Source organism: Hesperophylax consimilis, chromosome 1 (assembly GCF_061612785.1).
Source record: "Hesperophylax consimilis isolate HC1 chromosome 1, BYU_Hcon_1.0, whole genome shotgun sequence".
NCBI classification, from domain to species: domain Eukaryota; kingdom Metazoa; phylum Arthropoda; class Insecta; order Trichoptera; family Limnephilidae; genus Hesperophylax; species Hesperophylax consimilis.
The window spans coordinates 17,708,544-17,735,617 of record NC_142836.1 but is presented as its reverse complement, the minus strand read 5'-3'; the positions used below and the strand labels follow the sequence as shown (position 1 = coordinate 17,735,617).

At 35.5% G+C, this 27,074-nt stretch overlaps 1 protein-coding gene across 1 annotated transcript in view; it reads left to right on the top strand.

Moving 5' to 3' along the window:
* The window catches only part of LOC149426372 (netrin receptor UNC5B-like), a 63,107-nt gene that overhangs the window by 13,031 nt on the left and 23,002 nt on the right, over nucleotides 1-27,074 (top strand). Inside the window, exons 2-8 of the mRNA XM_089650916.1 lie at nucleotides 10,638-11,058; nucleotides 12,843-13,264; nucleotides 13,370-13,583; nucleotides 20,160-20,365; nucleotides 20,773-20,851; nucleotides 20,948-21,121; nucleotides 21,609-21,809. Coding sequence (XP_089507042.1) covers nucleotides 10,956-11,058; nucleotides 12,843-13,264; nucleotides 13,370-13,583; nucleotides 20,160-20,365; nucleotides 20,773-20,851; nucleotides 20,948-21,121; nucleotides 21,609-21,809 — 1,399 coding nt within the window. The 5' untranslated portion in view covers nucleotides 10,638-10,955. The remainder of the gene's footprint in view (nucleotides 1-10,637; nucleotides 11,059-12,842; nucleotides 13,265-13,369; nucleotides 13,584-20,159; nucleotides 20,366-20,772; nucleotides 20,852-20,947; nucleotides 21,122-21,608; nucleotides 21,810-27,074) is intronic.

Here is a 27,074-nt window from a genome sequence, read left to right as displayed (position 1 = left end):
TACACTACAGTCGAAAATAACCATAACATTATTTCATATCACAGAGATAATTGCATAGGGGCATCTGTAACACAGATGCAAAACAATTTTGTCTTCTTTTTGGTATGTACTAATAGAAAAAGTGAACAAGATTATTAATTAATTTATAGTTTCCCGTCGGCAGCATCTATTTTATATCGGAAGATTTTTTCAACTTATATGGGTTTTTCAGACTAATAATAAACGTTTTTTTTTAATAATTTGTTATCTTTTGTGATTTGCATAAAAACCACGTGTTGTAAACATGAATTTATCGTAAAAAATAATTATTATAGTGTTCATTCCAAATTAAATAAGTCTTCCGCGCTTTACATTAATTATTATAATATTTTATTGAATTAATTCATATTTTATATATTACATGACGGAATTAATAATAAAGACTATTTTTTCACATTATCTCCACATAGGCCACGAGCCACGAGGAAAAGAATTTCTCTCTGGATCTTAGTCATCTTTGGGGATGCTGTGTGAAAGTTTTTTTAAGGATTTTTGTGTCCAATGACAGACGTATAAATCCACCCCTCCCACTGCGGTTCAAGGCGATGGGTTGAGAGTGTCCGGCTAAAGATGAGAATGGGTTTCTCTCAACCGACCTCTCCCAATCTGGGAATTCCTTCTAAGTCACCAAAGTTAGCGAATCACTTGTAGTGACCTATGGCAGAGGTGTTGATTATCCAATAAATGGTTCCCGGGGCGGCGGTATCCATTCTCGCCTCCTAGTGTAAATGTGTATGATTTGTTTCTAATTACTGTTTTTAATCTCAATCAATGTTAAAAATATTGTGAAATCAGATATGAACGCATCAGATCAGCAGAATGCTACCTGCTCATTAAATAATAATAATAATAAAATAATTTAATAAATCGAAACCAAAATTTCTTCAGAATATAAGATTTGTAAGTAGTTAGTAAAACACCCACCAAATTAATATTATAAACCGTGAATTATTATTATTATTATTACACGCCCTAATGGGCTTTTACACACCACAAAGTTTAATAGTAGAGTATCACAGTTATTATAGATTCTACAAAATTAAAACAATAAAGGAAACATAATACAACGAAAAAAGAAAAAATATTAAATTTTACAACAAAAGCATATAATAAAATAAGATACATTAGTAAAAATGATAAGAAGTCTCACATAAATAGATATTCAAAATAAAAATAAAAATATATATATTGCGGAAATTATAGATGTCTATTTGTGTCTCGATCTATAAAAGAATTGAAATAAACAATATTTATATTGATTATTTTTAAGATGAAATATATCTCCCAGATCAGAGTATTTATTTCCGAGACTGTGAAGTCTTGGAATTGGGGAATTTTGATAAGACAGTGTCCTTGTGTTGTAAAAATAAAAGGGTAGTAAATTTCGGATTACATAATTTGTCCAAAGAAACGTTACTATCTCAATGACAAATCTTTTTTTAAACTTTCTTCAGACAAATATCTACCATAATATAAAAAAAATGCGAATAAAAAGTCCGAATAAACACGACGATTTCAAATTTGAATAATAATTTGTATTGAATAAAAGTAAGAGTAGCTTGAATAATAAAGTGGATGCAGCAGATTTTCAAAAAACAGAACACACAAACGAATTTATAGACCAATGAAATTCCAAATGGTTGAGTTAAAATCGCTATACTCAGTCGATAAAAATAATATATTTTTTTAATGACAGCTGTGTAAAAAAACACCCTACATAGAAAAAATGTTATGAAGTTAGGTTCAAAATATAACAATTTAATTGGTGAATGTGGACTGATATTTGAGCGACCAACTACGGGAATGAGAGAGAAAAAGATCTCTCATACGTCATCACAGCATGCGGGCCACTTGTAATATAATTATTAGTTATGTTTTATGATAAATATTTTAATTCAAACAACATTTTCATCAATCTCCTTTATTATTTACATAATTACAGATCATGTTTCAGTGAATTATACTCTTAAGTGCCCGGTTCCCCTTTAAATCAAGATGTTAAGTCAATTTAGCTGTTGTCGATAGCCATGTATGAATGTATGAACAACTACAATATATTATGTGAATAGATTTACATTCTGAGTTGATTATGTGGACATTATACATATGCATGATGCATGATAGATGGTTTGGGAAAGCACAAAGGACGTTGGTAGCCTACTTTACATATTAATAATTAGTAGGTATACCCATATACAGTATACAATTTGTATGTTACAAATAAATAAATATATCATTTTTATCATTAATATTAATACATTTAAACGTAACATGAAATAGACCAAGACATAGAAAAATAAAAAGGACGATTAATTTCATTCATTCACTTCATTAATTTAAGATATATATCCAGCCAACAATAAACACTAATTATAAAAACTACCTCATATAATAGAACTTCCTTCTTCTTCTGGCACTAGTAAAATTAGATTTTTAATGTTAATTTTAGGTGTAAGTTTCTAACTAACTAACTAACTAACTAACCATCACGCCGTTCCCCCGAAGGGGTAGGCAGAGAGGACGGACCGCCAAACAACTCGGTCTTGGCACACACTCCTTGCCTCATTCACATTCATACATCGTCTCATACATACTCTTCTATTATTCTGACTCTTGACATGGCCCGACTCGAGTATCTGATTCACTTGATCGTGCCATGTCTTCCTCGGGCGTCCCCGACTTCTGCTACCATTCACATTTGCATCATATATCCTCCTTACACTCCTATCTTCGCTCATTCGCTCTACATGCCCAAACCATCTAAGCGTCCCTTTCTTAATCTTACTCATTACGCTTACATCAGCCTTGCACTCTTTGCGGATCTCCACATTCCTCACACGATCAAACATGGTTTTACCACACATACGCCTCAGGGATCTCATTTCAACAGCATTTAATCTACTTTCATCCTTTCTTTGCCAGTTCCATGCCTCACTTCCATACATCAAGGTAGGTACCAGCACTCCGTTGTGGACTGCTAACTTCGCTTCTTTGGACAATTTTTTGTTAGCGCCTACGGCGTTTAGTCCTCCATTAACGGAATTACCTGCATTTACCCTTCTTTCAATATCTCTGTCAGCCTTCCCATCTCTCGTAAACATACTTCCTAAATACACAAACTCATCCACCTGCTCCAAGTATTCCCCATTCACAATTATATTGCACACTGTTTTCGTACTCTCTCTTTCAAACACCATTACTTTAGACTTACTTACATTCATCATTAACTCATTCTTCATGCATACTTCGTTCATCCTAGACACGAGAGACTGTAGATCATCTATACTATTAGCAATCAGCACCGCATCATCAGCATTCAACAGGCAACATACTTTCAAATTATTCAAATTCGCGCCCAATCCCACCTCCTTCAATTCTTGCAGGTAAGTTTCTACATATGTAAATAAATGCCATTAAGATAGTAGTAATAGGCCTTAGTCGTAAGTCACCAGATATAAGTCTTAGAGGTAAGTCAGAAGTAATTATATTTGTTCAGCGCCCTTGAGGTGATTTCTCACGAAAACGGCGCTACATAAATTAGCCAAATATTATTATTATAACCGTCCGAGTTCGGAATCGAAACCAGGATCTCGTTGCTTACCGGGACAGGCGTCTTAAACCACTCGTCGAGTATTGATAAGTTATTAAGAATCTCTTCAAACTATTCGTAATCCGGTTAAAAACGAGATTGCAAGCCCTTAACGAATGAATTGATATTTTTTTTGTTGTAAAATGTCTTATCACAGTGTAGGAACACGTGTTCATAACAAAATTCAATATATTATCAAGGCAAATTCAGGTGCATGAACACGTGTTCCGATATATTAGGAATTTACTAAAAGTTTATCAGGAAACGGCAGAAAATCCAGTTTTTAACTGGATTACCAATAATTTGAAGAGAATTAATAAAAAATAGCAATACCATTTTTCTCCGTGCACCTGAGCAGCCGACAAGCTATTTCAAATACCTATTCAATAACCCAGGTAGATTCTATGTAGATATAATACGTGGTTGTAAAGTTTTAAGGTAGGTTCGTTTTTTTATGTTCATATCCATAATCATTTTATAATGACGATTGCTAGATTATTCATCCATAGACCCAACCTTGAAAGAAAAAATATACACGTCGCTATTACATTGTTTATGTTTATTGTCTGATCAAAATTAAACGTGCTGTAAAAAAGTTAGCCAATGTATTCGTGTGAATACCATTTTATAGTATTCTCAATCGTGAGGCTAATATTTATCCTATCTATAACCGCCTCCGCAGGTAGGCATCAGTTTTTTACGATGGGGCATAATTGATCACGTAGAAATTTTATTTGCCGTGGCTAAATTCCCGACGTGCGATCAATCAACGCGAGAATTAAGTAAGTAAGGGGTAGATCTTTCCTACTTTAAATACATTCCGTTGTTCTATCGATTCTCTTCGTGTGAACTAGTTCAACCTGGAAAACACTGTTGTCATAGTGTGCTTGCAGAGCGGTTCCTTCAGACTTTATACATATATATTATTATTTTTTAATCACAAACCTACAGTCGATTGAAATGAGAACTATATAAGTAATTAATAATACTTTTTTTGATATTAAAGAAACAAACAATACATTGGTTACAGTGATCATAGAGCTAAAATTAGAGGCGCAATTGCGTACTAATATCTCGTCGAAACTTGTTCCACTATTATAACGGGATGAGCAGTGCGCGTAGACCTGAATCGGTAGTTTTAGTTAGAGCGTTGGGAGAGTTGGAGGTCAGTTGGAGGTCAACAAGTGGAATATATTTTTATGTCTCATTTAAATATAATACATCAATGACAGTGCTGAAACAATTTATCTTACAAGTTTCCTTGAATTGTCTTTTATGTGGTATGTATATTCAGTAATTACTAGATCACAAGTGTATGTGTGAGCGTGTGTGTATATGTATGCGATTTGAACAGTTTATATTATTGACATGATGCCACGTTTAAATTTGGGCAGTGAGTCCGAAAATATGTCGTTGTTTAGAAATATTATTGAAAGAATGAAATGCACGGTTGATTGGCGAATTAGATGCTGATTTGTTTTGTAATTAAACGTGTGGAATAGTACTGTATGTCAGGTATGTTAAAATTAATAAGGGACAGAGGTTCGGTACAGTTAATGTTATTCTATGTATAGATGTTAAGTCAGCTACTACTCGCCCTGGCTTATATCTAAGATAATTAATACTTTTATATTACAACTAATACTTATAACTGAGACTTATAATTAGTGACTTAAAACTATACATATTTTTCTCATTCACACGGAGAAACGAGTACTTAAAAAAAATAGTTAAAAAATTGTTAAAAACGTGACTGCATGACCATTTTCTGATAAAATATTAGTCATTGAGAATATATCTAAACACGCGTTCAAACAGGTGACCTTGTCTGAATAAATATATAATGGACGAGATGCGCAAATATCATTATTTTGAAGAAAACGTGTTCAGACTTCCTCATAACTCTTCACATTAATCTTCATATATAATATGAATTAACCACAGAAACCAGGATGTGATAAAAAACGTATTATTTGTAACACAAAGTGTCATCCACTTTTCAAAAAATAAGTTTGAAAAGTAAATACATAGGTATATAAGCTATTTAGATACCTAGGTGCAGTGCCTAGGTGTCAAATAAATTGGCTGTACAGGCACGTTAAGTTCAAAGAATTCGTTTGTACGCTTGGTAAACACGCTCCGTCATTTATCACTTGAGTACATAGGTGTTTTGGCTAACTGGTCTGTAGAGGGCTTTCGCTATGTGCTTGGAGTAGGGCCATCAACGCGAGAGTATAACACTTTACTCTTTAAACTGGGAACTACTTGGAACTGGTAATGGACATTTCTCGTCACTCCGCGCTCTCCATCCTGATGTTTCCACAGCATTACCATATCGACACAATTCCAGTTCGTTTTACTACTTCCTATTTCATTCTGCCGATCTGTTTATAACATCCTTTTCTCCTACTCTTGCAAGCACTTCTCCTGATCACGAAATCTAATGGAATATTCGTGTTGCGATGGCTTTAATATCGCTCGGGTAAACCTCCCAAAGGATTTGTGTGGAATTTTTCATGTTTTCCATAATCCGTGTATGGATTTACGCAAATGTACAATTTCCAGAAAACCTACCGACGTAAACCATTCGCCCTTTTTGCGGAATATGATATTGGCATAATAAACTTTCCAGAATATTTTCCTGGCATTAACCATACCCGCCTCGGTGAGGTAAGTACGAACTCTCCACCACTTACCCCGACTACCTTCAGACTTCAGAGAGTTGTGTATGTCTCCTGCAATGCTCGGATTCAATCGGACCGTTCTCATTTGTGGAAAAAATATATTGTGGTACCTACTTGGGTGTCAATTTATCCGACCAATACCTACATATTCATTAGAAACCAGATATACTAATAGTTATGCGAACAGAAATCGCGTCCAAAAAAGTTTGTTTCTAATTTTGTCAATGAAAATTCTTTTTAAAACTTTCTTCGTGCAGGTAGGTACAATAATATCAAAAAGCTCAATAAAAGTAGGCCGCCGAATCAAAGTTGTGTTTGCTCAAATAAATGCTGCAGATTTTTGAAATCGGAAATAGAAAGCACGAACAAATTTACTAACAGATACAATGACAAACGGTCGAGTTAAAAAAATTGGAATAACAACATTTATCCAGAAAAAAATATACATACTTTGAAACTTTGAACCGCGAAAACCCACGCGTTCACAGTCAAGAAGATAACAAAATTTTAGATCTTCTTTCACATTTCAAGGTAACTTTACAGGTGGTATATTCATCTCAGTCCAAAGATAAAAAATGCTGGTCAAATTTTTCAATCATCAGAAACTCGGCTCCTTACCACAACATACCAATGTACGTGAATATACGTACTAAACCAATTAAAAGAATATAAGATTCGAAGCCAGAATGAACCTAAATTGGAATCGACCTATGGAGCTTTGGGTCAGTAGGCGTACGAGAAACCAATAAAATAAGACGTAGGTATACCAAACTCAGATAGCGTAACACAAACGTGTTTTTTTTCGGCTTGGTATTGGTTGTCTCGGACAACTTGAGGCTGGGTCATTCATCTGAGGAGCAGATGTTCCCGGGGGTTGCATGGTATTTGTGTAGTATTACCAGAAGACCGCGCACAATACGACGGGTTACATGTCCAGACGTAGGCATTGTCAGGTCCCTCAATGGACGGATAATGGTTAATTATAATTTGAAGTAAAGCCGTGCAAGTACTAGTAAAGTAAGTTAGCGCTGCGTCCGAGCTGTGGCCGGACCGTGTAATTACAAAGATAATTGTTGGAGATACTGGCTGCTTCTTGCCTCTACCTGTTCCATGATGTGCGGGTCTGTCTTTGTGGCTCGCGAATAGCAGAATAGTAACAGACCAACCTTCCATAAAAAGAGCTTTGCGAATTAAATTGAGGAAGTTTTACGTGCAAAGATTTTTTATTTATAACTAATCGGCACTTTTCATTAGTTCCTTGGTACTTTAAATACGCCTTTTTGAAATGCGCAGAGAGATGAAGCCAAGGGAATTTATAAGCAATACTATAATTAGAAAAATTAGTACGGCTTTTTAAAATCACAATACTGTTAAAAATGTGACTGCATGACCATTTCCTAGTAAAATATTAGTCATTCAGAATATATCTGAACACGTGTTGACGCAGGTGGCCTTGTCCTAATAAATATAATGGACGAAATGAGAAAGTATTTTAATTTTTAAGAACACGCGTTCCGACTTCCTCACAACATATTTATGCTTTACTGATAGTTTGTTATGAAATTTGTCAATACATTCGTTAGAGGCCTCCATCTCGTTTTTCAACAGGAAAACGAATAATTTGACCAGATTTTTAATAAATTAACAATATTTCATATCATTAGGTTTTCTCCGTATTGTATCTTCCTGACTTCGCACGAGATTATTCGATTTCTTCTGTTGCTAAGCTAAACAGTTGAAAAAATTCTGAACAAACGATAAAATATTTATATTGACTTAAAAATTTCATAAAGTAAAATTTGTTCAAAATTCTGAATATATTTCTCAAGTTCTCACAGTTCGAGAGTTACAAAATTATGAGGCATGTTTTTTTAAGGTTTTAGTTAAATAAATTTTATCCAACAATGAACACCGCATAAGGAAGTTATTTTGAATACCTATTGAGTTGGAAATGTCAAAGGTTATTTGTATATTTTAGAATTAATCCTGGCGGGTACATTGAACGCCTAGCTACTTTTATCTTTTTAAGGTATCTTATCAAATAGGTTAAAGTTTATCCACGTTGTTCCATCAATTTCATATTTTGTAGTCATATTATTAATTCTAACCGATTTTTACAAGATAAAAACAGGTATCTTCTGCACAAAAGAAAGCAATGGCAATGACATTGGTAGATGATATAAGATTTCGAAGCTTAAAAAAATATTTTTCTATTCATTTCTGAATAATTCTCACTTTTGTGGTCAAGAGCAAATGCCAAAAGTGTGAATTGTGGTTAAGAGCAAAAGGCAGTCCTAATACGGAACGTATTGTCCTTCTAACTGTTTGCATTGTCCTCCCACGGTTGGTAGTCTGCTCCTATTCAAGGGACGCTCGGACAATGGTTTTTGGCGGAGGTCTCAATTCTGCGCAAGAAACAGAACAGAACTGCTGCGCTAATAATAAGATTATTGTTTGAGGCTAACTTGGTCGATTGTAGCATCTTATTGTGAGTCGTAAGCTGCTAGTTCTTCTCCCCATTGTCGGGTATCGGCTCAAGGGACAAGTTACGCCCTTGTACCGCAAACAGCACCAGCGGCTCTTTAACTATTATAATATTTTTTGAATGGTTTTGAGAAATAAATATAAACGGCGTTTTGTAAAGCTAAAGATGCATAAAACAATAATTAAATACATTTAAAATATGCATACACTAACTAACTAACTAACTAACCATCACGCCGTTTCCCCGCAGGGGTAGGCAGAGAGGACGGACCGCCAAACAACTCGGACTTGGCACACACTCCTTGCCTCATTCACATTCATACATCGTCTCATACATACTTTTCTATTATTATTACTCTTGACATGGCCCGACTCGAGTATCTGATTCACTTGATCGTGCCATGTCTTCCTCGGGCGTCCCCGACTTCTGCTACCATTCACATTTGCATCATATATCCTCCTTACACTCCTATCTTCGCTCATTCGCTCTACATGCCCAAACCATCTAAGCGTCCCTTTCTTAATCTTACTCATTACGCTCACATCAGCCTTGCACTCTTTGCGGATCTCCACATTCCTCACACGATCAAACATGGTTTTACCACACATACGCCTCAGGGATCTCATTTCAACAGCATTTAATCTACTTTCATCATTTCTTTGCCAGTTCCATGCCTCACTGCCATACATCAAGGTAGGTACCAGCACTCCGTTGTGGACTGCTAACTTCGCTTCTTTGGACAATTTTCAACTATGTGAGGGTTTATGTAATAAACAGTAAATGGTTGATATATATTTTTCGGTTCCATGATAACTCAACACAGTGACAATTCAACACACTTTTAAAAAGTGATATAAAGTCATTAAAAACGATGCACAAAAATAAATTTTAACCTAACCTAACCCAACCTAACCTAGCCTAAATAACCAAGTTAATAAAGTTTTTGTTTCATCACTTTCCATGACTTTATATAACTTTTTAAAGATGTAATGAATTATCATTCTGATGATTTATCCGGTTACCAGATAAAATGTATTATAATATCATTATGTTGGGAACCACTGTACTTGTGTTTTTAATACACAAGATGCCCAAAACTGTGCCTTTGTAAAAAAATGACATATGACTTTGAGGGAGAAGAAAGATAAAGGCTGGAAGGAGATGGCGTCAAGGGTTTGTGGGAAAAGGGCCTTCGGGGTTTTTGGTTAGGTCAGGTATATTTAGTTAGCGTGCCCCCCTGCTCCGACATACACACATAACATAGCTGCCAGTTGCTTCACTCAGGCCCTAGTTGCAACGTTCAGTCATTGCACGTTTAATTTCTTCCTACTGCGTTCTGCAGAAATAATTGTGCAATCAGTATACTGGATGTGAATATATTCAGTTCATAATTTATGTTGACCATTGCCGGTGTGATGAAGTGTCCGTGAAATTAGTTATAAATGACAATCTTAATGGAGCAACGTGTCTGCGTTGGTGGTGTTATATTAACATTGAAAATTAAATAAATTACTAGAAAGGATGGTAAAATTTTTTTCTTGAATTTTCATTTTTGTTTTTATATAACATCCTAAAACATAACTGATGCTGATGTTGTTTACGACTCTTAAATGGCACTAAACTTTGGCGCCAAGCAAAATATTTTTTTAAAGGAAATTATACCCTCGCACCTACCAAAGTTTCAACCTACTTTCGTTCCATTAGAAACACGGCATCAGAGAAAAATTGTACATTAGAATTTTAGAATCTCATTGATTAATTTTTTGATTCCTTATAGTTGATCAATTGTTTTATAAACAACATTAGATTGCGTATTCATAATGGTGTTTTTTTGTTACAGGTGAATAACAGTCGTGCTTTGAACAGTCTGTTACGAAATAAACAACGAGTGAATCAAAACACTACAATTTTACGAAGGCTTTACGTTTAATTGCGTACTAAACAGCCAGTGAATTAAATGTGATTATTGTGAATCGAATATCAGTGAAAATTTACTATTAACAGTGCAACTTAAATCCCAGTTTGTCTTAAATGCCTGCTATTAAATTGACGAGCGGAGTGTTGCATGTCGCGTCGCTCTAATGACACCAGGTGAGTGCTGGGACATCAGCCTCGCGTGGAAAAATAACTATAGCACGAGGGGTGCTGCAGCCTGCAGATGGGCAGCACCATGAAGAGGAAAAGCACCATACAGAGGGCGGTACTGCCACTAGTGCTGCTAGCGATCTTCGTGTCCGCTGCACCGCAGCTGCCCGCCCAAGGTGAGTTAACTAGTTTACCAATAAACTTGCAATTAATGACTTCCATATTGTAATACGATATCATTTCATTTACTACCACCTGCAATTCAGTCTGAATAATGACAAGCAACGGGGAAGAGTTATTTGACGATATTAGTAGTACTTGTTTATTACCGGGGAGTATCGGTTTACTGTTCGGTTGAAACTGATATAAATTTGCGCTGCGCACAGGTTGTTGAATCAATTATTGAACCAACAGATTACACCGTAAATCGTTTTATTGCCGTTATACATATAACGATTAAATTAGTGTAAGCTTGTCATAATTATGTTATTAAGAGAACAGGTTATTATTTGAATATTCATAGACCAGTAGCTAAATCAACTAATAAAACACTACAAGTTATGGCCATAATAGTAATGTGTAATAAATGAGATAAAAAGAATTTGGCATTCTCAGACTATAAAAATATTACCATTCGTTATTTCGGCTACTGGCATTATACCTAGCTCTCTCAATAAAAATTTAGGCGTATTAGATCTATCAACAAATTTATATATAAAGATGTAAAAGTCGGTTATTTTGAATACATGTAGGATAACGAAAGATTTTTAAAATATTTATGCTGAGGGATCAGTAGGATTTATAGGCCCCGTTAGGAGTTCTACCGAGCCAAACCCTCTGATATGAAAATAGCTTGAGTCGGTGAATTATTTTCCCATTTGATCTCTGGTGGGTTGACGTGTTGTTATTGTATTGTTTTGTATTTATTTTGCTTACATAATGCACTTGCATAATGTTGATTGACAAGATGATCATTTGTGGAAAAGTGTGTGGAAGGGCTTAGTTTTTCCTATGGGGAAGATTTAACCCGGACATAAAATCGGAAAACAGTATATATTTAACTACGAAAATAATTATTAAATGTCTATCTCGATGCGGGAACTCTCCCCAGCGAGAAAGTCTTAGCAAAAACCATTGCTTTGAAAAATAACTAATGACCGTAAAAAGTATTTTTAATCTCTTTGCATTGAAATGCTAAATTAAAGTTTAGGCAAACCGATTAACCAATTAATGTGATAGCAATATGTATATTGCAAACAAAACAACATTAATCATGCAAAAAGTAATTTTTAACGTTTTTTCATCAAATCCTAAATGTATACGTGTAAAGTAAAAAAAGGTTTGGCGAACCGATTAAAAGCACACAGTGGATGTTGTTTGGCATTCACGTGTACGTAGTCCTACAAAGAGCGCAGTCAATTTATCAGAGGCCCGGGTCCGGCTACCTAAAACCATTGCTCCATGATAAATAGCCGAATCAAGCGGCGCGACGGATTCGGGGAAAGTGCTGGATATGCCGCAGGATAAAGTCCATTTAATTGTTGTTTTATCACTTTTCCCGCTTTTTCATTAATCACATTTGAAAAAACTTCACCAGAACATTTATCCTAAAAAGTTTCCGTATCAAATGAAAACCCACGAATGATTCATACCAAAAGTTATATCAATACTTATTATTTATTAACGATGGGATGAAACATTTATTGTAATTTTGATACCCAGTAGAAACTCAATCAATCGATCAATTTATTTTATGGCACGGTACCAAATTTATCTGGAGACAGGAGACCATCAAACACCCCACATTAATTAATCTATTGAATTGATGCTTTACTCTGTGTGAACATATTTTTCGCTAGGGATTTTTTTCTCTTACCCACTTATGAAGGGTTTTGATATGTACTAGCCCTACTACTACTGAAATTAAATGTTATTATTATTAATTTGTCTCTCTCACTAGGTGATAATAATTTAAAGTTTCTTGACGATTCTTTGGAGTCCAGAAATAAAACATCAGCTCCTGCGCCACGGACAGATAAAACCAAAGAACCCAACCATGCTCCAGAATTGAGTCCTGAGCCATACGATCCCTACAATCCGGCACACAAGTTCCACGTCGAAGAGAGCAGACACGGTGGTGAAGATGAATTAGATTACGAGAACTACGACGTGAAAGAATCGTTGATCCCTCGAGGGAACGAAGGTCGTGAAAGAGATGTGGCAGAGGAAGATGAACATCATTTGCTGGCGCCTGCAGGAAATGATCACCTGTTCCAACCAAATTCAGACAACCTTCCAGTTTTTCTTCTTGAGCCAAAAAATGCTTACGTGATCAAAGGTAAACCTGCCACCCTACAATGCAGAGCCGCTAACGCACTTCAGGTAACTACATATTTTCTATGTCAATACAAAAGTTATAATTGTGAATCTTATTGTAATAATATGTTCAAAAAATTAAAAGTCACCAATGTACTGATTCTTTTACAGCTGTACTTCAGATGTAACGGAGTGAGATGGGTGGGGTCATCCCAACAGGAGTTTGTAGATCCTCAATCAGGAATGAGGATTGTGGAGGCTGAATGCAATGTGACCAGGAATCAGGTGGAGGAGTATTTTGGAAAGGAGGCCTTCCGCTGTGATTGCATCGCCTGGACCGGCCGAGGCCAGATCAAGAGTCAACCCGCTTTTGTGGAAGTTGCATGTGAGTACATTGCTATGTAAAATACATTTTTTACCACTTTCTTTCCTCTCCAGTTAGAACCAGATACAGTGAAAGGATTAAAACTTGCGCGGTAAATAACTTCCTTCGTGATTATTCTTTAGTCATCAGCTATTTTTTTATAAAAATTGACGTTAATGAGTCTTAGAAACGATCCATTCTCGTTAGATGAATGTCAACCATGTCAAATAATGAGCGCGCGTTTGGCGTGTTTCCGACTATGAACCGGTGCCGAAGGGTTCATTGACGCTAGTTCCTGGGAGTATCTTCAGAACAAAAACAACATTAACACCTGACGATTGTGCTTTAATGATTGCGATCCGTTTGTTAAGATAGGGGAAATGACTGTCCGTTTCTGCACAGAGTCGAGGCTTTTTCAAGTACTTTGGGGCTCCAGACCAGAGGTGGTTGCCACATTCAACACAATTGTAATATCATCAGTGTTAACAGTTGTTTACTATTATCTGCGGGCACTGTAAAGTAATCCTAGCATCTGAGAAATGCAAATGCAATCAACAAAACTGATTACCAATAATTTAACTGTAAAACCATTTTCTTTTCACATTTAATTATTAATCTCATCATACTACGTAGCCTTATTCTTTCAAAAGACCTATTTTTGATGTTAAGAAACCATTAATTCTTCGGTTTCTAATTAAAAGTCACACGATAATCATATCCTGTATAGGTAATACTAATAATCCAGAGACGTAATTGAAATAACCAAAGGTAGAAGCTTTTTCTAATTTATTACGAATCCTTTATGTGGGTTATACAAGTAACGTATGAGGGCGAATTCAACCTTTTTCCATTAGCCTAATAACACTGCTACTTTTTTCGTTACAACGATTTTCTCACGTGAAGAAACATTTTGAATAGGGTTCAAATTAAGTAGGAATATACAAAATATACCACCCTTACAAATGAGACATTATTTTTTCTGTTGCAAAATGAAAGCATTGGAAGAAACATCAAAATAAATTAATAAACCATTTTGAAGGAGTTTGGCAGTTTTAACTCTTATACTTGGACAAACTTATAAAATATTAATATAAACACCAAAATATTAAAATTTGAACAGTGCGCCCTTCTCAAATTTATGCCAGACCGCAAAATTTATGGTCGTAAAATGAAAACTTTAAAAATGTCTCCTTCGGTACACTTTTCCCTAAAAACTCCTCCATAGATTAATTTCCCTATAATTATTCAGTCAACTCGTTCATTTGGAAATTACAAATGGCTGATACATAACTTGTATATTATTTGTAATTCCGCTGGTGCGGAAACCCAAGCTATCTCAAGTGTAACTTTAAAGTTTGATTTCTCAGTTTCACGTTTAATGATGTATACACCATTTAACCTGCAATCTTTGGTAGATCGTGGTGCTCTCTGGCGGTAAACTTGTCACTAAACCACCGAATAGTGATACTTAAACTTTGTCACAAAACCATTGTCACTTAATGTCGATCGTAAAGCACGCGCATTCCGAGCTATTATTTTTAAGCACTCAACAGCATTATGTAGATATTAATAATACAAATACGGAACGCAAAACTATATTCCGATACACACTTGATTTTATATTCATCGAAAACGACAAAGTCTAACTGTGTATTTCAATAGCTTATGCAAATGGATAATAATTAGTGATATTAATTCATGGTTCTAAAGATGGATAATTTATAGACATAAATTAGTGGCATTTAGCGGAAGCACGTTCATTTCCATAGTTTAATGTTATTGTGAACATCCGTCCCTTTGTTGATTACAGCTTCTGTTCTCGGTCCAGCCAATTTAATCGGATAAATAAAATAGTTAGTTTAATGACTCTTTATAATATTTACGAAATGAGAGCCTTTTCTTCTCATACTCCGTGGTAACCTAAAGGAAAAAAACTGTTATTAGAACACTTAACCGACCTCTCTCAATAACACATTTCGAGGAATTCATTATTTTCAGTTATCACGCAAGCAATCAATGCAACGAAAGAGTTTTCAACAGTCAGTATGTATTCGTACGCTGAATCAATTAAATTTTCTCATCCGCAGGAACAGAAGATCCAAGTTACGAATTCGACAGTGAAGATGGAATACTTGGGAAACAATTTTAATGAACCCATTTTGCGGCGTATGTTATCGCAGTTGAAGCGTTACGTTATATAAACTTCCTTTGCTAATTATGACAAATTAAATTAAAACTTGTTCGGCTCATATCGGTACGTATTTTAGTATTCCAAATGGAGTTGAGCTCGAGCTCACCGAAACAAGAAGTAGGGATTGCTCTTGGCTATGCGAAATGTACTCTCCCGACTTGCTCTGTTACAACTTTAAATCGTCTGCAAAGTTACGGCTATAATTCAAATTGTATGAATTTATTTGTAATGCTCCTCCGAATTGGGATAAACGAGTTGTTGTGTACGTATGTGGTTTTTGTTGCCGGAAACTTTATACGGGGTTTACTTCGAACTCAATTTCGTTATAATTGCAGTTGAATTAGAACTTGTGTCGAATAACTCATTCATTTATGTAGATTCTAGGATTCAATTACCATAATAATATACACATCTCTGTGATGTATGTCAATATTCAGTCATTTCCGCGCTATTTTCAAGACGAACTATTCTTACGAAACATTGTTTCCACAAAGTTATAATTTATTTTTATTTGATACAATAAAACTTTATCGAATTAAGCCAAATGTATATATTCATCGATATGAGTAGCATGGTATAATATAATACGGGTATACATGCATCGAGGATAAGCTGCAAAATAGGTGTGGACACATCATGTCCCCATCTAAGATTAGTTTCTAACTAGGTAAGTTTCTAAGAAAGTTACAAACTTATAATCACTTCGGGGTTCTGATATGTGTCGGTCGTCATTGTTGACATTTAATTTTTTTTATTTTTTATACTTTATTTACAGTACGGTGTATGAATGAATATATTTTATTTAAATTATTTAATTAAACTGCTGCTAAACATTTATCGTGAACCAAATGTGGCCGATTTATATAAAAATTTACTTGCTAGATTTTCACTATTTCGGAAAACGATATATTTAATCGCCTTGAAAGATCATGAATCACCGGTGACAAATCGACTTGTGTCCGTACAAAGACAAGCGAATCCAGAGTCCGTGGGAATATGGCAACGGGCGCTCTCGGTACCGGGTTAGGGCTCGCCCGAGTGTACCCGGCGTACCCGGCGTACCCGGCGTACCCGGCGTACCCGAGAGTAGCCGGTCATACCCCACTATTCCGGTGATGAGCTCGTGAAGAGTGAAATTGAAATCGTGCAGCATGCCCTAATGGGCGGCCGTGGAGTGCCGCGGCGTCTACAGACTACAGAGCACAGAACGGAGTACGGAGTTTGCTAGTCCCGGCGGTTCACCTACCCGCTGAATGCGGTCATTAGTCATAAGTCCCCGCAATTATCAGCCCGCCATTGTGCAAGGCGGCTCAAGGGGTGCGAATCTCCAAGACGCATCATTAGCACGGCGGAGAAACGCAGAGGACGTGCTCCACGAGAGGGGATTAAGTCCATCGGCGTTTTACGACATATTTTTTCTTGTTTGCTGGATTGTTTTAAAATGAGAAAATCCCCTTCTTTATAATAAATTTGATTAAACGTGATGCGGTTGCTTGATTTTTTTCTTCTCACGATTTGAATCTCGCTCTAGAATATCTTAATCATACTATTTTTTTGAAGTTCTTGATGATAAGGATACCCATTCAAAATACTTCGAAATACTTTAAAAAATTGACAGGAACGACTTTAGAAAAGATCGATTGAGTAATGAAACCGCTATTATACTAACGAATGTAGGAATGAAAACCATCTGTATCAAAGTTTCGCCTCCAGAAAGCGGATTTTCGCCTATTTTGTTAGTTATACTATTTTTTTATGAAAACATAACCTAATTCTTAAAATTCGTATTGTGATGGTATGTGGGTAAAACTGAAAAAAAATACAATTAAATCTTAGAAATGCTAGCCGCTTGTTACAAAAGGAGTTTCGCAGCTTCATAAAATTGGTACATTTGTCATGAACAATAAACCCGTCGAGAAGAGAAGCGCTCTAGTTTTTTTATGAACAAGTTGTTAGGATAGCTGATTTTACGCTTTATAGCACACATTTTTTATAATTTAAATGTTTACCAACTAGGCTTTTACATGGAATTTTATTAGTTACAATATATAAGGACAAAAGTAAAACAAGTAGGTATAACAGGATATATAATATAGTAGTCGGTAGTCGATACACATATAACATCCTACAACAAAACTACTTAAAATTAGCAAAATACTTTTAAATAAGAATAACCCGAAATATTAAATAAAGCAAATTATGACATGTAAAAGTACATATTATTTGAATTAGTATAAACTAGTTAATATTAATAAAATTTGATTAATCCTTAAAAATTAAAATATAAACACATAAATTGGTTTTTGACAACATTACTTTAATTACACTCGATTTGTTTCAGAAGTACCCTTCCTTTATCAGGAGAATATTAAAACTAACTTATAAGATTACATAATATAGTTTACTTATAATTTAGATTTAATATTCTCCTGACGAAGGAAGGGTACTTCTGTGTAATACTCAAGTGTAATTAAAATAAAGTGGTCAATAACAAATGTATGTTTTTTATATTGTAAATTAAAGCGAGTGCTACACACTAAAGTGTACGAAACAAAATTACAATTACCTGCAGTGATCATTATATTTTCCAATGAATGCGTTCATCAACACTTTCTTCTTGTAATCTTATATTTTATCTGTAAATTTTGTTCGTTAATAATAATTAGTGGGCTTATTTGTCTCGCTCACAGACTAACCCTAATTCCTTCTGGACGGGCAATACTTGCCACCCTCCGCAAGCAGCTAAAGCTTCCGTTTTGGTAAACAACACCGTTCAACTTACTGTTTCAGGGGCTAAGGTTACACGAGATTCCGAGCTTACGCCAAATCCTAACTCGATCCCAGACTCTCTTAGATCTGCTTAAATATACCTAAGTTATGTAAATATAGACTTTATTGGCTTGTGTAAACACTATACCGACTAGCTCTACTCTTGAAACCGAAATGAAACTCAGTTATTATTGAATTATTCTGATCATTTTCCCAAACCCCTAGTACGGTACGTACACATATATTATTCTGAGAATCTCTTCCAATTCGGGTCCCACATTATTTGACAAAATATGAGAAGGATTTTTGCGAGTATTGTATAAATAATAACGTCTTCCGAGTAATCAGAGCTTTGCTTCCGTCACAGCTGTACCAACTGAGAGAATGATTAGTTTATTTAAAGTGACGCAACGTAAAATCTAGGCCAGAAAAATATGTATATCTTTTCACTAGCTTAACAGATAAGCAAAATCCTTACCTGGCTTAGCTCGCGGTTGCGGCCAAACCCGATAGCATTTCCATAATTATACCCGAAGTATTTACCAAGTCCTAAATACGCGCTTCGGTAACTTTCGTCCTATTGAACAAGCAAACTTAAGTTCTTGAATGGTGTTTGTTTGAATTCTGTGCAGTTCCGCTAAACGGTTCATTCAAACGCGGCCGCAGCCGAGAAAAGGAGCCAAATTCGAGAACATTATGTCCGCATTATTATGAATATGGGATTCACTAAGCGCTGAAACATTGCATAATCGGGGAATGCCTAGTTCCTAGTTGTTTAGAATACGCAAACATTAGAATTTCAGTTTGAAAGGGTAACACGATTAGGGTTAGGCTGGAACAAGTCTGCTTTGAATGGAATGTAGATATCTAAGTACCTATTATTATGCTGCAATTTGATTTAATGTGCATCTATCGAAAGTTGGATGTTAAAATCAATTGTTCGAAATAATTATATAAATTTTGTGCAGGTCAAAATACGTAGAATAAAGGAGAAAACTATAAATGCCGATAGAAGTGCTGAAGTACAAATTTTAATGGAGACAAATGTGCCACTGACTTAGTACCTTCTGGTTCTAGAACACTTAGCACGCGGTGTCCATATTAACACTTGCCTGAAATTGTATATCGCTATCCCATACGATTATCACTTCAATTTCAAAATCACGGCGAAACACAGTTTTGTATGGAAATATAGGCCCAAATCTGGCTTATATTTGGATTACGAAACATGTCCAGAAGGCACTTCTCGTGTTATTCTTTATTCTATGACCAAAATAGGTTCGAACATTAATACTTGCAAGGAAATTTAAAATGCCGATTCCCAATTTTTTGGGGTTATAGTGAGGCTCACGGAACTGGGGAGCATAAAAAGTCAAGTGAGTAATATCTGGCTATTCAAACCTGATCACTGAATACGGATAAAGTCAAGGCAAGCAATGTTTCTATCGAAATTGTGGCTTATGTATTCGTCCGCCAGTGTGCCTTCCACTATTGCTTAAACGTGTTATTAGATTCGAGAACAATAAAGTGAGCACGGGTGTGCCAAGACAGAGCTGTGTGGAATTCTACCCTATCAGCAACCAACGGCCCGATTGTTAGTTTGGAATTCAGTAATAATAAATTGTTCTTCTCGTTAGATCTTCGAAAGCAGTTCATATCACCTCCGGAATCGACGAGCGTTGAGCTATACGGGCAGGCCGCCATGCGTTGTCTGCCGCCCGCAGGTGCTCCGCCCGCCCAGCTGCACTGGCTGAAGAACGGGGCCCTCATGACCCCCGAGACCCAGTCTACCGTACTCATCTCTGCCGAGGGGCACCTGTTGGTCACACAGGCCACACTGCAGGTAAAAATTCAAACAAATGAATGTCACAAACATTACCGATATTTTCCGTTGGCCAAAACATTAAAAACCCATGAATATCACACACACTAAAACAATGCGTTTTCCTGTGGCGAAGCTTTTTCATAATAAGGCTCTGGTAAAACTGGTAAACTTTTATGAAAATAATAATATATAAAATCAATGACAAAAAAATGATTGCTTAACCAAACATAACTTTGGCAGTAGGTATGCCTATTATTGTCCTTTAAGACCTTTCCTTCTCTTGTATGCCTCGTACACGAAAATGTGGGGGAGGTTACAATGATTAGCTGCATGTGGCCAATGTTTTCAGAAAAACAATTTTTTACTCGTTTCAATATCTCAACAGTCAATTATTACGTCAAAAATTACAATGAAATCTTTTTTAGGACATGGCGAACTACACATGCGTGGCAGAAAATGTTGCAGGAAAACGAATAGCTGAACAAGCCATGCTCACAGTTTATGGTAAGCAGTCTTTATTTGAAATACTTATACAGACTTTTTGCGTTGGACTGAATGCCCTAAAACTGTCAGTTATTTACAATTGTATAATGTTTTTAGTAAATGGAGGCTGGAGTTCCTGGTCTCAGTGGTCTGAGTGCCGCTGTCCAGGGCAGGCAGCTGAAGGCCAGAGAAGAACTAGGGTCTGTAACAACCCACAAGCCCTCAACGGGGGACAGCCATGTAGCGGGCCTGCTATTCAACGCTCACAAGACTGCCTTCCATGCCACAACGGTAAGCAAAAAAATTGGATTAGGTAAGCAAGAAATGAAGCAATTTATGGAAGACGGGATTAATCACCACTTTATTTAGATATTTATTCATGTTTTTTGTTTTCCTTTCTTGCATTCATTGGAATAATAGCTGGATTGTACTTTAACACATTCGACAAAACTGAATCATTGTTAGGTGAGTACATAATTCTCGAGACGTATCATTTAAATAAGATATGCGTTTTGTATTAATTTCCTAAGACTCAGGGATTTCATTGTTCCTGATTGAGCTCCACTCCGTATGATGTTTACTTATAGGTATTTAACCTTGTTCTGTTTTTTTTTTTTATCTTTCCTGAGCCAAAGTTTAGGAGCCTTTTCTATTAGACATGCTGGAGATGCCTCTCATTTTTTATGCAATATGTAGGTCAGACAGTGGTAGGATTTCCACACATTGTAAGGTTTAAGCAAGTATGAAGGCCAATGTGTGATAATTCTGTATTGTTTAGGTGTGGGCGGGAGATGGGGTCCCTGGTCCGAGTGGTCGCGCTGCGGGCGGGACTGCCGGCAGTCGCGCAGGCGACAGTGTGTGGGCGGCGCGGCGGGGGCGGGGGCGGGGGCGGGCGCCGAGGGCTGCCCGGGGCGAGACTCGCAGGTGGCGCCCTGTACCGGGGGCGGCTGCAGGGATGATATTCTCACGGATCACGAAGGTAGGAACCGATCAAACACTTGACACCTTTACTCCAAATGACATTCAGTCAAATAAAACTGTTAACACATAGGTAAAATAACATAGAGAGAAAAATGCATACTTGTAGAATTGAATATTTTTTGGCTAGTCATTACAACACCAAAATTAGATTTTAAAATTTTCTGTTTAAACTTCTTCAATATTTTTATGTCTTTTTGCTTATGAAAAAAATATTTTTTGGTAAAGCTGAAGTACTTAGTCCTTAAAAACGGTTCTTTAACTTGTAATAACTTCATTTCGGTGACTCTGTAAAGATGGAATTTTGCCATTTTGATTTTATATCCCAAACATATTTTTTTATTAAATGAATGTAAAAATAATAAATAACCACAACACGTACAATGTGATGACTTCTTAGAATTCAAGTTAAATATAAAGGTTGCAATTTGTAAAACGAAAATTATATTCATGTCACAAGGTTCCGGAGTGAACTTCATAAATCTTACTTCTGAGCTTGTATAAAATAACGGAACTACTAGCCTAAGCCTACGAATGCGTATGAAATGTAAGACATGTATCAAATTCGACATTGGTCTGTAAATTCACAAAGATTCTATAAGGATTCTTAACGCTAATTTGCTCGTTTGAATAAGTTCTCTCTTGTGTCGAGTCTGTTGGAAAATTTAAATGTGTAGGCATAGAGGGCCTGAGGAGTTTGGGAGGATAAAAGCGACAGATATTTGGATGGGTAAGTCTGTAGGTAGGAGTGGGTAGGATGGTATGAACCTCCCGGAGTCTGCGAGAGGGCGGGACTGATTAATGTTCCGGTAATTATCTCATTAACGTTCACTCTTTAGACTTTCAAGGTCTGCTCTTCTCAATATAAGCATTTTACACTCCACGGGTACTGGGTTCTGGATTCTGGGTATCCTCGTGAATGAAGGGCTTTGTTTTGTTACTGATTTTGTTTTTGAGCTTCCATTAATTTCAAGAGATTTTGGAGACAGGATGCTTTCCCAAGGATATTTTGGAAAGCTAAAGGAATAATAATTAAGTACGACGAAGAAGTGTAATAACGTTATATTTATTCACATTATTTTGAATTGTAAATGTCGCCTTATTTTTAATTGAAACCCTTTTTTAGTTACTTCACCCTCTCTGCAAAATTTCGAAAACCTTTGAAATTTCTATCCAATTGAACTTTGAAATTATTTATCAAATTGACTATATTAAAAAAATCCCAAAAATATAAATATCGGAAAATCTATTAATCCCACTGAAATCCCACATACATCTATTTAAAAAAAAATATATATTCTGTTATCAGCTCGGACTGTCATTTCCACGGTTAGCTAATGAGCCTTGACACTTTTTTTGCAAAAATACAAGACAAGACGCCAAATATTGTGTTTTATTAACCATATTTTCCAAATTTTCAACAAAATTTCAACCGAGATGCAATAATTAAATACATTAAGTAATGATGATAATGCTACGACATTTGAAGAAACACAGTATATATACGATTGGACGATGTTTGGTAGAGAAGACAGTTGGTAAAGTCCGGATGGCGGAATATGGCAATGGCTCCCCACGCTATTTTAAACGGGAAACCAATTATGCAAATGAAGTGCTTATCTTTGTTAGATCGGTCTGTATTGAATTAAATGATTAAGCAAATTAGCACGACAATAAACTCTTAAATAATGTATGGCCATATAATCTCCTTGCAACGGTGAATGACAAAATAACACACGATTATTTTTAGTGCACATAATTTTATCTTTCTTATCTACCTAACCTACCTTAACCTACCTAACCCAACCTACCTAACCTAACCTAACCTAACCTAACCTAACCTACATTAATGGATCAAACTTTCTGATATAAAATATTGCTAGTTTATTAAAAATATCTTTAATATATTCGGATTGCTATTAAAAACGGGACTGCAGGCCTATAACGAATGATGACAGATTTTATAATAAACTATCATTGAAACAAAAATATGTTATGGCGATGTGGGAACACGTGTTTTGTAAAAAATCTAATATGAACACGTATTCCGATATATTATGCAAGTGCTAAAAGTTTATTAGAAAATGGTCTGCTATCGCCTTTTTTTAACAGGATTTTAATAAAGCATCAATACTCAATTTTTTCGTGTATTCTGAGTATTTAAAGGAGCTAGCATTAATGTTTTTATGAACATACTAATTGATATTTAATGGCAGAATGATGATGTGGACTGTAAGTAGCATTGTTGTGTAAATTTATTATCAGTAAAATAAAACTGAAAAAAATCACCCAGAGCTTATCGATTCAGAGTGTTTTCTGCTTTATTTGATATATTCATTGTTTACACGTGAAAACCACCCTTTGTTTACTTGCTTACTTTGCTTACAGTTTTCCTATTAGTATGTAAGTATGTCCGAAACCTTAATACATCAATTTGAAATTCACCATTGTATGGGTGGAAATTAACCCATTTCCCGACATCCGATCGAGCTGAAACTCGGCAGATAGACTCGTTGTCGATGACAACGCATTATATAAACTTGGTGGTAATCTCGCATGCGGACATATAACATATTTCTCTAAAATTTGATGACATTGCGGCAGTTGATATACGAAATAAATATCGGTCCTACTCAATCGGGATTTAGCGCGGTTTTTAGCGCCGCACAGTGGGCTGAAAATCGCCTTTCATAGACATAGAGACTTGAATTTTCAAGGGTATTTTTTTTTGGCTAGAAATGGATTCTGCTGAATCTGAATCTGAATGCTAGAAATGATTAAAAATCCTCAAAGTTGAAAAAAAACACTTTTTAATGTTGATGATTCATTTTAATGCTTAAATGCTTTTAGGCTTGCAGTGTAAATAAAATATTGTAAACTATACTTAAATTTCGAAGGAAATTGCTGTGATAGAAAATATTAATAAGTTCAAAAATGAATTAAGAAAATATGTCTATCTCAATTATTAATGTTTCTTTTTTGTGACTTTATTGAAATATTTAAAGAAAGATTATGTTTGCCAAACAATGTACATGTTTATATGTTTATAAAACTATTAGCACACACGAAGATGTGAGCTAACATAAGATTAATAAATAAATAAATAAACACAGCATACTCATATGTAAAGCATTTAAGTATTAAAATGAATCATCAACATAAATTTTTTATTTTTCAACTTAAAAAAAAAATCACAAGCGCCACAATACGAAGTATGTCAAAAAAATACAAATAAATAGTAGTATATCTGTGTGTAAGGATAGAATGGCCAACCTTATGATTCCAGAGATAGCCTCATTTTTAATGTCAGTGCCATACAAATTTTTCTTAAAAAAATGATAACTCCTTCATTTGTACACGCAATTGCTTCGTACGAAATTTTATAGCATAATAATGATCAGCAGAATCCATTTCTAGCCAAAAAAATACCCTTGAAAATTCAAGTCTCTATGTCTATGAAAGGCGATTTTCAGCCCACTGTGCACCGATGAGGAAGGTTCAATCCTCAGTCAACCCATTTTTTTCAAAGTTTTGAAGATATTTTAAAAGAGCCAGTCCCTGGGGAGGAAGATTCAATAAACATTTTTTTTTAAATTATCTACTAAATTGCTAGGTCTGAAATTGAAAATAGATATATTATAGTAGAAAAGTTTGAGTTTGCTTGTCGTTTTTTTTCGTAATATTGGTACAAATATTAAGTACGAGGGTTTTGTTTAGATCCTATTAAAAACAATTCGAATGACATAGATTTATGGATTTCAGTTTCGCTTTGTCTGTCGGCAAAAATGTTTTAATTTGAATCACTTTTCGAATAATGTTTCGATAGATTGAAAGCGCTCTTTTTCAATTTACCGAGCTGTCTATTTCGTAACTTTTGTCCGGAGAGAAATTCAGTTTGACACAATGTCCTGGATGGTTGCGGCAGGCCTGCTCCGCTCGGTTTTTCAAATGAAGTTTAACCAAAATTTTAGACACTTTTATAGTTTGTGAATTCGAAACTTTATTCTGAACGGCGAATATTTAGTTTTGACATGACTGGTGGAAATTGCATGTATATTCTGCCTGTAGATAATAAGATTGTCTAGCAACACGTTTTCTGATATTTTTTTTAAATCCGCAAGCAGTGCACTCGATAGGGTAAGCACTAAGGAGTAATCGACTAAGATTTGGCCAATCGACAATAAGCGAAATTTTTTTACTCTTGAACGGTCTTTGTTGATCGCCCAATCTTGGTCTGTTTCAGCTACTGATCAAATTGTGACGAAGTGACAAGCATAATAACATGACCTCTTGATGTTTGACAGCTGAAAATGACAAAGAATCGAGGGTTCGCGAGGACTGTTCTAATGTAGAATTTTCAATTTTCAAAACTGCAGTGAAGCTTTATTTTGATGGTCAACGAATAAGAGGAAAGTTTGAAAATATCTTTTTGCCTCCACAATACGACCATGGGTAGGTAATGTCGTACTATCGTCGTAGAAAGTTAGTGGGGTAGGCTGGAACAGAAAGTTATAATTTTTATGCCACTTTTAAAATCTTTTTAAATATTTTTTTTCTACCAAAATACACAGGTATCCCAACTGCTCCCAATCTTCTGAAGCCAGTGGGACTATGGCATCCCCAATTGGGGTATGTTGTGATGCTGAAGGTAGTGGGGAGGGGCTAAGAGATAATAAAAATTTGAATAACCTCCCTATTTATATCTGGTCACCAAACACTGCCAAAGCTATTTCAATGAACGTTTCAATTCTGAATGGTGGTCTTACACAAGGGCGGTACTAATATCTTCCACTCTAGCACGTGCCGTAAATATACTATATACTATTTTGAATTAGTAATTTTGTGAAGAAAAAATAAACAAATCAAGTAATATTTACTAGCGCGACGGGATTTGTTCCCGCGACCTCCGGCTTGCTAGTCGAGAGCCTTACCTCTCGACTATGTAGGCCATTACGTATTCACGCATGCTAGCAATATGATTATATCACGTTCATACAGTTCATACCGAGTGTATATAATAATTATTAAGATGGTCCTATCTATCAGATTTAATTTACATATTTAGTTTGTTTTGATAACACCTTCTATTCACCGGTACACCTAGTAAAAATGTATTAAAAACTGATTATTTTTAATTTTATTTAGTGATTGCTTCAATCGAAAAACCAATCATTTGTTCCAGAAGTTATGCGTTCATCCGTCTCTGTCACCCAAATATCCAAAAGAAAAAAAATCTTTGAAGAACAGAACTGATCCAATTCAAGTA